Source organism: Plectropomus leopardus, chromosome 1, assembly GCF_008729295.1.
Source record: "Plectropomus leopardus isolate mb chromosome 1, YSFRI_Pleo_2.0, whole genome shotgun sequence".
Classification (NCBI taxonomy): Eukaryota; Metazoa; Chordata; class Actinopteri; order Perciformes; family Serranidae; genus Plectropomus; species Plectropomus leopardus.
The window spans coordinates 23,877,585-23,888,600 of NC_056463.1; the positions used below are offsets into that span (position 1 = coordinate 23,877,585).

Here is an 11,016-nt window from a genome sequence, read left to right on the forward strand (position 1 = left end):
GTAGAGTTGTACCCTTTGTCACTGTGGCTGCATAACTGCAACAGATGCTACACACTACCAAGGATTCTTCAGAAAGTGTTTCCTATTGAGGTAAAACACAAAACTGAAAAACATGAGATGGACTTATTCAGAAATATAAACTTGTTTATTCTTACAAATAGTGAATAGTAGCAGAATAATAGAGGAAGCACTGGAAAGAGTGAAAGAAGAAATGTAACCAGACTCTATATTGTGTCTCTCAGAACTTTTTTTTTTACTGTAAAGGCTCTCTGACCTTGTCTTTTATAGCTATTCACCAGTTATGGAACTGATAGAAGTAGGTGCTGCAAAGCACTATCCACACTAATACTAAGACTATATGAGGATGTTACTTTTTACTAAGAAAATTTGTTTGGTATTTGCAAAAACAAATCATATGTAGAAATACACAAAAAGCAATCTTGTTCATTATGTTGTAGTGCAGCATAAAACTTGGAACTTGGTATATTTGTCCCTATACCTGTGCATTCATGTGTGTCTAAAGTGTATCCAAAGTGCTGTAGAGTCAATAAATAGCAAAGTCAAAGCAAAGTATGCTGTAGACATACATATGACAGTAATTATACTACAGGTAAATGTGTGTGTGTAAGCATGTGTATCTGTACCATGAAAGTTGAGAATGAAGAATCCTCCAGTTGAAAAGTCAGAGTGAAAGCGGATCAGGACCTTTGGGCTGGTACTGTAGGCCGACTCCAATGCCGTGTTACCACTGAAGACTCCTAGCTGAGGACTAGACGTATCTGGGCCGTCCCTAAAGGCAGTGAGGAAAGAGAGAGAGAGAGAGAGAGAGAGAGAGAGAGAGAGAGAGAGAGAGAGAGACAGACAGAGAGAGAGAGCGAGAGAGAGAGAGAACAATATTGACAAAGGCTGACAGGGAAAACAGGAGATACATATAAACTATTGCAGCAGTGAGATGGAGAGATAAAATCATAGCATTTGGCAGAAGAACTATGTGTATTATGTACAGTGGGCTGTTTTTTCTGATATACTTTACTACACAAACCATTGATGCTCTACATGACAAGAAAGCTCTTACATTAACTAGCTTCATGATTTAAAGCTTTATATGTCACATACTCATATATTCAATATGTACAGTGAAATAGGGGAGGACATGCTTCAGAGGATGTGTTACATGCTTTATTACCATGATAATAATAAAAAGTAAAAGTAAAAAAAAAACAGTATAAAGAATAGCATTTTAAGATGAAAAATATAAATATAAGTGATGCAAAAATAATATTATTAAGAATTATATGTTTTTGTCCTTTCAAATTTCTTATGTTCTTATTATACATACTTGATATGCTATCGCAAAAGGCAATATTTTGGGTCGGTCTGGCAAAATTATGTAAAGAAAAAAAGGCATTGCCATATTGGAGTAAATGCCAGAGGTTTGTCAATCATTTGATATCAATGATATCGCAGATGTTATGACAGGCAAAAATCCAAGCAAACTGTCTGAGAGTCAACTTTAATTTCAAAAGATTATGAAAGCAGAATAGCAATGACAACAACTATTTTAGTTCCTACAACAGTGAAACTCAACTTGTGGCCCACAGGCACAGACGGCCAGATTTGGACTGCAATAGGTTGCCGGGTGGCCTGTTGAACATTTTCTAATTCACAATGAAGATAAATGAATTCATTCTCTGAATGTTTTTGCAAATTAAATGTAAATATGGTGCTTGAGTAAATATAGCAATAGAGCTTATTTGTCACAAAATGACCCCCACTCCCTCCTAGCCCCTGGCAGAGGTCCAGGCTAATTATTTATATATTAATTATTGATGTCTATTAAGTAACTGGCCTCTGGCCTCATGTCATTTTGCAAAAGTGCCTCCCAGGCAAAGCAAGATGAGTATCCCAGCTCTACAGTTTGTGTAGGATTTGAAGGAGGATTATTTCTGACTTTTGCAACTACCCAAGGTTGTGGGCAGCAATGCATGCCACTTAACTCTTTCACTGGCAATGCTACATTTTCAAGTATTTATATTATTATCACCATAATAACAGATTCTATGGGTGCTTAAAAAAAAATCTCACAGTGACTTAACTGATCAAGTAAAGCTGCCTGACTCTGAGTAACCTCTTACTCAGGACAATACGAGAATAACATGATATTGAGTTTGCTTCTTCCTCAACTACAGGTAGCCCGAGGGTAACTATGAAACCATCCTGCACTGTATCTGCCCAGCCTCAACCTTCATTAGTTCTTTTTGCAACAGTTTTTATTTTCTCTTCTATTCTTTGCAGAAATACGTATATGGATTTTTTTCATTGATCTGCCAGCAACCCCCCCCCCCCCCACCTCACCCCAGAACATATTTTATTACAAAACTACAATTATCTCTAAAAGTGCCTCTGCAGATTCCTTATAAAGGAAATCCATACTAGTGATGCAGAACTTAAATGGCTACATTGATTTGATTATTAAAATCACACTGAATAAACAAACTGCTGACTGGTGTCAACATTAACAATATGCTGGTACATAAGTATGGTCAGGGTTAGGATCAGTATAAACTTCCCATTTAATTCTAGTTGTGGATTTGCTTTCACTGACTGGATCTAATTACAGGGAGGAAGAGAAACCAAACACAGCCTTTGTCAATAAAATACAACATATATCTGGAACTTCCACATGCTTGTTCACTGAAAGAGGAGCAAAAATATTTTCGTTTTCTCTTTTCTGTGCTTTTTTTTCACCAATTTTCAAACAAGTTCATTGAACAAAGCCCATGGATTAAAGGCTTAACTTTACTCATTAAATATTGAATGTTGCTGAAAGGTTACATTTTCTAAAGTTCCTAAATGCCCAGTTTTAGGTTTTTAATGAACATGCCATTGGATTAAACAAGGGTTTTAAAAGTTTAATTCATGAAGAGTGCCTGGGATCTCTTGGCTCCTCAATAATTCAAGGTCTTCTGAAGGTGTTGGAGCTTATTTGAAGTATCAAAATGTGCTATTTGGGTCATTTAAATTAAAACTACGTTAGAATTCTGTGGCTCTTTTTTCACTTACTGAAAAATATACTGACCGATTTTTTTCACATGCGCAATTTAAAATATCAAAATATGTTTATGGGGAGCTGTATGTATTATTTAAACTTATTTCTGAAAAGTGAAGACATTCTACAACAACACAGAGAAAACTTTGTTCACAGACTTGGTTAGTGACCTTTCCCTCAGTGATGTAAGAATAAGAATGCAGTCCTGTGAAAGCCATTTAATGAAGTCAGTACCCGCAAGCTATAAAGATGTTAGCTTGTGAGGAAAAATGCTGCTTGTGTGAATTTCAACACCAGCTGAAACAACATGGTCAGGGAGAGTGAATGTGATATTCTCCCACACATTGTCAGTGAGCCATTCCTCTGGATATGAAGATTAAAAAGGTTTGATTTATTAAGATTGATCTGTCTATTCACTACAGGTGGACACAAGCACAGTGCAGTTGAGAAAAGGGTGGGATTGGGAGGAATACATTAAAAAAGGAACTGGGGCGGACAGTAAAAATAGTGCACTTTTTGGGGCCCTGACACACTATGGCACAATCGGCCATTGGTTAGTGTTTGTTTGTTGGCTTTTCTTTGGCCAATACAGCATACTGAAACAGTGTCAGAGATGGCGGAGTCCATCGGTGAATGAAATTACTCTGATTGGCAGTTCAGCTCGGCACATGAGAAGATAAACTGAATTGAGGAAAGCCAGCAGACAGCTGAAGTCAAGAAATGTAAAACTGAAACAAACTTGATATATAATGTAGGGGGAAAAAAGGCAATTAAGCACTTTAGCAGAAACAGTTTGCCAACAAGAAGTGCAGCATGCTTTGGAGTCAATTCTCTTGATGGCAAAGCGGTGAAATTACAACTTTGGAGTCTGTCATGTGATGCTATTTTGCCCAGAAAGACTTTGTTTTACTGACTTGCATGGTAAAATCTCTGTAAATGAGTGGATATATTTTTTTGAGCATCAATCCCCCACAAAATAACTTGTTTACTTTTAGGATTAGACCCATTCAGTCTGATAACATTTTGAAATGTCTAAAAGAGCTGTAGGATTAAATCATGTCATCCACATTCAAGTTTACAGAACACTAAACCAGAAGTAGCCAATCGGCCAGTGGAAATCTCTAGTGCGCTTGCTTTATGGGCCCAATGATGCGGGAGCAGCGCCGCTCATCCAAGTAATTTTATAAGCAGCAATTGAAAGTTTTTGGTTTCATGAGTCACTGGGCAAATTTTATATGAATGAATGGGGCCCTGCCCCCAACACTGTGTCCAGGTCTCTTAAAACATCCATCATCCATCCTGCCAGTTTGCCTTTTTGAATGACAGATACAGACTACCGCTGTCTGCTGTTCTGGAGAGTTATTTCCTCTCACACCGGTGCAAAACATACGTGCTAGTTGGCCATCGGCTGTAGTCTTTGCTGTGTGCTCAGATGCAACTTATTGGCAGAGACACAGGCGACGTGAGGCTACGCAACAGTCGGCCTTTCGTCACTGCTAGCTCTTTGATGTTATTTGGTGTGTCTGGGCCTTTAAAGCCCTACAATGGAAATAACAGTGGATCCACCATAAAAACCTATTTGAAAGAAAACTGAAGACGTCATGCTGGAGAAGCAAAATCACCATGTGAAAGAGTTAGAAGAGACAGCACACTAATATTACAACAATACTGTGATAAGATAGTTATGGGAATTTGTTTATCAAAATATTGGGATGATTCATAAATGAAAAAGCTGCATTCTAGCTGAGTACTGTAATTTTCTGAGCTTGAGAGACATGAACAAAGCATTTCATTCATCATTTCTACATTGATTTCTTTTTATTCTCAGAGATCCAGCTCTAGGATGGATAAAATATTATATAAAAGCACTAGCACAGAAAATATTTTCTACATTGTCAAACAACATCTCAAAAAGTACTGTTTGATTTTGCCAAATCACTTGTCAGATGATTTGAGTGAGTATATGGCATCATAAACTACTGTGCTGCTGTGGCGTTAGATCCATAGCCTGCTGTTAGAATAGAAAGGGTTCAGTGATATTAGGCATCAAGCCAAACTTCAACTGGTGGCAGACCACAGAGACAGTTTGGCTTCAGTCCCTGACATCTGGATGCAGCCGTCGTCACATAAGCCCCAGGGGCATACAGGGCGCAAACCAGAAGACACACATCACTGAGATATGGAATATGCAGGACATCGTGATGCAGGAGGCAAAAGACATCCATCACAAGTTTGATTAATGAGAAACCAGCACACGAGGAGGCTGGTGGAGGAGGAAATCAGCATAACCACTGACAGCCGCGGTAGAATGAATGATCAGAGAAGTGAAAGTGTCGGTTCCTCGGATCGTAAAAACTACCTCATTGACTTGTTTGAATGTGAGGTGATTGTAAGTCAGCTGTTACTGATGGCACTGCACGAATTCAATGCTCTGCCTGAACTAAAGCATTGCTCTATGAAGGCATTACTCTGTGTGTCATCTCATCTTCATTGCTCAGCATTTGGACATAAAACACATAAAACACCTTTTTTAATGTACAGTGACTATGCAAAAAATAAAATTGTAATCAATACCAGGCTTGCTTTAGTTCACTTATTCAATTCCAGTTTGACACACTTTGGGATCGAACTCAAAAAAGTATAGAAATAATGCTCCTAATCAATTTCTTGTTAACCTAGCAGCTCTTACAGGTCATACTGTGTCTCATTCTCTGTCCAACTGAATTCAGGAATCCAAACACTCAAATACCCAGATCACGACAAAAGCAGCGGTCCCAATCTTAAACTCTTTTGAGTACAATGAGATAATGTCAGTTATCCTGTTTTACACTTCACCGCAGATGCACATAATTAAAAGTATTCCAAATACACACTCTCATCATTAAAAAAGTTTCAGAAGGACTGTGTTTATAATCTAAATAGGATTTAGGGCATTATTTCACTGAGAACCAATTATGCCTCTGACATCACTCCAACCTTCCACATGAAAAGCACATTTGTTTTTGTCTGGGAAAGTCAAAACGACCCAGAGGCTCACCAAAAAACACTGCCCCACAACACAAGGATATAAGATAGAATACAAGATCTGTTGAAGCACAGACGAGCAGCGAGCGCATCCCTGTCAAAAAGAAAGGTGGCCAGAGCCACTGATGCAATAACCTTTGATCCAACTGACAGCAACTGGAAGGCAATTATGAATGTTCCCCCTGTGCTGACATCACCATCAACAGTACAGCTGTTTTGAAGTAAAACAAAAGAAATATTAAATTGGGGATTTTTTGCAGTTATTAAAGGAATGCATAACCCACAAAATGACCATTTGTGATTCAATTAGTCATGCCGTGTTTCCTTGAATTCATGAGGAAAACTGGATGTCTCAATAGGAAACAGCGATCATATTGATTTATTGATTGATTGGGGACGATGTTGAATAAAGGCAAATCTATATTAAAACATCCATTTACAAACTCACACATCTCTGTGCAGTATAAGCCAAGTCTCAGTTATCCAGGAGTATGCTAAATACTTCCCAAACACATGAATGTTTTACAAAAAAACAACAACTCAGTATTGGAGTCATGTTATAAAGAGAGCGCATATAAGTTTCACTTTCATTTCAGTCTCAAATAGTAAGGTTTTAGCAAAAATACATGTGTTTAGGAAGCACTGAGAACACGACCAGATAAATGAGACCTGGATTAAACCGCACAATTTGTGTGAGAGTTTGTTATGTTATGTTTTGAAATAGCATCGCTGTTGTTAAACCTGGTCCCCAATCAATCCATTTTCAAAGGAGACATGTAGGGTAACACTGCATGACTAGTATTAATACACATGGTCATTCTGCGGGCGAAGTATTCCTTTAATGCCAGTCAATTCCATAATATTGAAATCAGTTATTCATTTAAGAAGCTTTAGATAGATCTAATAACAATCAGATCTTAAGACTGTATCTTTGACGATTATTCAGGACCCGTGAACTATTGTGGGGTCAGCACTCTTCTGTTTAAATGGTTGTAACGCAGTACTCTAAATCTGTCTAAGGCCCTGGAAGCTAGATGCTGTTCCACTGGGTCTGAGAAAAGCACTCCTCTCTTTAGTCTTGACCCCCAGTCACTTCCAAATATATTCATGTGTTGGCGATACAGTCAGATTGAGTAGTGCAACAGTCCATCATGTATGCACTAATCTCACTTTACAGATGTCTTTTGGTACTCTACAACCTATGAATGTGATTTTAGAATTTTGTTCCCTGTGAAATGTGCCAAAAACACATGAATCACCAAAATCAATTTGCAACTACAAAATAACTTGATGCCGCGCCTCTCCATAGCTATATCCATGGCTCTGGTAGCTGGCGAGATTGAAAGCGAGAAGTCACCAAGTGTGAATGAATTACTTTCTCACTGCTTGCATTTCAACCACTCACTCCCTAGAGCTTGACTCTTGAGCCTGAAAATTAGAGACTGACCTCACCCAAACATCAAATAGTTTAAACCAAACCTGCACCAAATGTTGACAGGGCCCTGATCCTACTTAATCTTCATTTTCTTCACAATAAATTCACGGTTTTATATTATTTTTGACAGCAAAGTGAAACTATTAAGTGAGAAATTTCTCTTGGACTGACCCAAACTTGTCAGATCCAGCCAAGTCCCGTTGGATTTGTGAACCCAGCTCCACCGCTCCTTTCATTACATTTCCCACTCCCCACTGAATCTCATCATTACTGCCAGAGTTCCCGAGCCCTCTCCGGGTCTGCGTATGGCCATGGTACTGAGTTAGATTGAATTGGTCAGTGGTCCCATTGTAAATGCATTACTCTCACACTCCCTATTACAATCTTACCTCCACACTGAATCCCATTATTACTGCAGGAGAGTCAGTGTATGCACAGCACAGAGTATATATGCGTGTGTGTATTAGGAGTGTATGGAGCTGTGATTCCTGTGTTTGAACCATGCCATATACAGATCCATATGAGCATGAGTGTATGCTTCTCTATGATAAAGTCAAAAACACTTGACACATATTGGCATATACCTTTGTACTTGCAAGGCTGTGTTTTTTAAAGTAAAAGCTTAAAGGAATAAAAATGCAATCAAGTACCAGGAATACGGTTACCACCAGTAAAATATATCCCAGAGTGAGAGAAAGTGAGTGTGTGTGAGAGACAGAAAGAGATGAATAAAAAATAGAAGTTAAAGTTGATACAACATCTTATTAGTGTGCCGAGAGGAGACAGTATATTCAAGACTTATCCGTCAGTGATGCAATCAGTCCCAGGATAAAGGGCAACACTGAAAAGAAGCTTATGCATTGGTGTGCATATATGTGTGTGTGTGTGTGTGTGTGTGTGTGTGTGTGCGCACATGAGTTCAAGTGTAAGTGAAGCTAGACTTACCAGACTGCGATGTAATCAGTGACAGGCTCTGTCTGCAATAAGGTAAAGTTGATATAAACTCCATGTCCGTGGGGAACAGTGATGAGCCAGCTACAGTCTTGGGAGTTGGGGTATTCATTGGGATACTGAGGTGAATAGATTGTTCCGTTTTCAGCCGTGACATTATAGCCGCAAGGAGCTGTAAAAAGCAGAGTTATGAGATTATCTATTTGCAAATTTGTCACTTTCTTCCAATGTGCCAGACCTGCAAGGATCAGAAGAGAAGAATAACTGTTGAGCTGTGGACAGTGAGGATTAATTATCATTATTTGTAGTAGTAGAAGCAGTAGTAGTAGTAGTGGTTGTAATAATGGAAATGATTGTGCCACTGACGTATAGAGTAAACGATCCAAGCGACACAGGAATATTTACTTTCTACTTAACTGCTGGCGTGTGATACTGGTGAAAAATGAGATTAAATTTACTGAAATTCAATAAGGATAACAACATTTTCTAAATGTCTAGATTTTAAATTACCACTGGAAGCTGAGGAATGAGGATGTCAACACAAGTTACAACACAACATAAGGTGAACTTTTTTTAACATCTTACTTTGTACCGCAGTGCACTTTTAAACCAACTAAATGCATTCATATCAAAACAGCCATTGCTCTTACCCTCACAGCGCGGAAATGGGTGGTTCCACTTCCGGTTGGTCCCGTGCAGGCACGTCAGCACTGGGTGTCCGATTAAAACATAACCAGAGTAGCACTGAAAAGTTACTGATTGGCCAGCGCTGTAGTCACTGTTGATGATGTCGCCGTTGGGGAAAGGATAGGGGTCCTGGCAGTTTTGAAGTTGATAAGCTAAAGAGAGAGATTAAGAGACTTGACTGTCAATGTGGAAATATTCTGGTTTAATTTTTAGATTTACCTGATTTTTAGGCATCAGGAAAGTAAAACAAGCTGCTCTCTGGTGAACAGGATATGCATGCATAAAGTTATACTCAGATTAACAAATACAGTAGATCTGTATTTGTTCTTGTGTATTCTGCAGTTTAACACAACAGCCTGTTATGCCTACCTCCCAAGTCCCAAAATGACAACTGAAATTCATTGCATTCAAACTATTTTTCTTTTTGTTTACAGCTTATAGACTTGAAGGGACAATAAAAAAAATCTATGACCCACTGAGGCTGCCTGCAGTAATGCAGCAACATAAATAGATCTAATCTCCTCCCAAACAGTTTTCTGGCACATGTATGCAGACTGTCTTATAGAAGCAGGATCTAAGATGGAGATGGAGGGAACTGCAAACGACACAATCAAGGCAGAAGATGTGTACAAGAACACCTGTGTTGCTGCTAAGTAGGAGCTAAACCATCCCAAGTCCAGATGGGAGACGCCACAAAGGATTCTTAAGAACTTCAGAACTCAGATCCCACGGGACTTTTTCATACCGACGGGTAAATAAATATTGACAAAACTAACTGGACAATGTGGAAATACAGAAGGTACAGGAAAAACAAGTGGTGACAGATGCAGGGGTCCCATGTGAAAGCAGCATCAAGAGGAGGGAATATGAGAGCACATTAAAACACCAGGGGCTGAGAGAGGAATCGGAGAGAATGTGGAAAATGGAAGCGTCTTAGTGGTTGTGGGAGTTCTGGCAGCTGGAAAAGTACAACCACGAAGGTGCAATGTCAGAGTGCCAAATACTAAAACGGGAATCAGAGTTCCCTTAAGATTTTATTAGCGACATTTGGGTCGAAACATCAGTGTGAGGGTATTTCCTATTGATTTCTGGCACTCATCCCACTAAGGTTTTGTGGATGTGCACACGACTGTTCAGCCTTTCGAACTCCATGCCTCCTAGGCTTTCAGTACAGAGCCTGTGTTTGTCATTAAGAGGTGCAAGAGTGAAAGCATGCACCCAGGCTCCTGCCAGGGTTTCTGTTAGTAAAATGGGTGCTGGTGCATATATCGTGGAAAATTTTAATGTCCCGCAAAAATAGGAGAGATTTTGATCAACTATTGTTAATCTATCAATATTTCTTTACTGTGCTGGAAAACAATTGGTAGGCAGGCTAGATAAAGAATGTCATCATCAAAGAATATAGATTCATATTTCTAATTAAAAAGTAGGTTTGTTTTAGTTATACATTATATTCCAAATAAAATAAGTCCAGCCAATAGACACACATGCATAATAATACAATTTTAAAAATAAATAAACATTATGCTAACCTACATTAGTTGGGGCAACACATGAACACAAATAACTTCCTTTCAATGCCTCCTTACTGAATGCTCCTTGAGCAAGTGTCAGCTACAAAATAAGTTTGATTGCATTGTTTCCAAAAGGAAGGTCATAACTGGCCTGAGCTGAACTTTAGCTAGATGCTCTGTTTCTATTCATTCCTGTCACTCGCTTTGAAAGGGCTGCAGTGGACGAGGAATGGCTGAATTGTAAAGTTGTCATCTTTAGGATACCTCATTATTTCACTAGATAAATCTAAATAAGGTGGCAGCTGGTTGGAGGAAGATCAGCAGGGAGCTGAAAGTTTCTCGTTAATGACCATCAC

General features: G+C 38.8%; 1 protein-coding gene across 1 annotated transcript in view; it reads right to left on the minus strand.

The window, feature by feature from the left end:
- The window catches only part of LOC121944114 (CUB and sushi domain-containing protein 1-like), a 453,543-nt gene that overhangs the window by 62,474 nt on the left and 380,053 nt on the right, over positions 1 to 11,016 (minus strand). Inside the window, exons 44-46 of the mRNA XM_042487796.1 lie at positions 9,110 to 9,298; positions 8,454 to 8,631; positions 645 to 790 (exon numbers count right to left, since the gene is read on the minus strand). Of these exons, the coding sequence (XP_042343730.1) occupies positions 645 to 790; positions 8,454 to 8,631; positions 9,110 to 9,298 (513 nt within the window). The remainder of the gene's footprint in view (positions 1 to 644; positions 791 to 8,453; positions 8,632 to 9,109; positions 9,299 to 11,016) is intronic.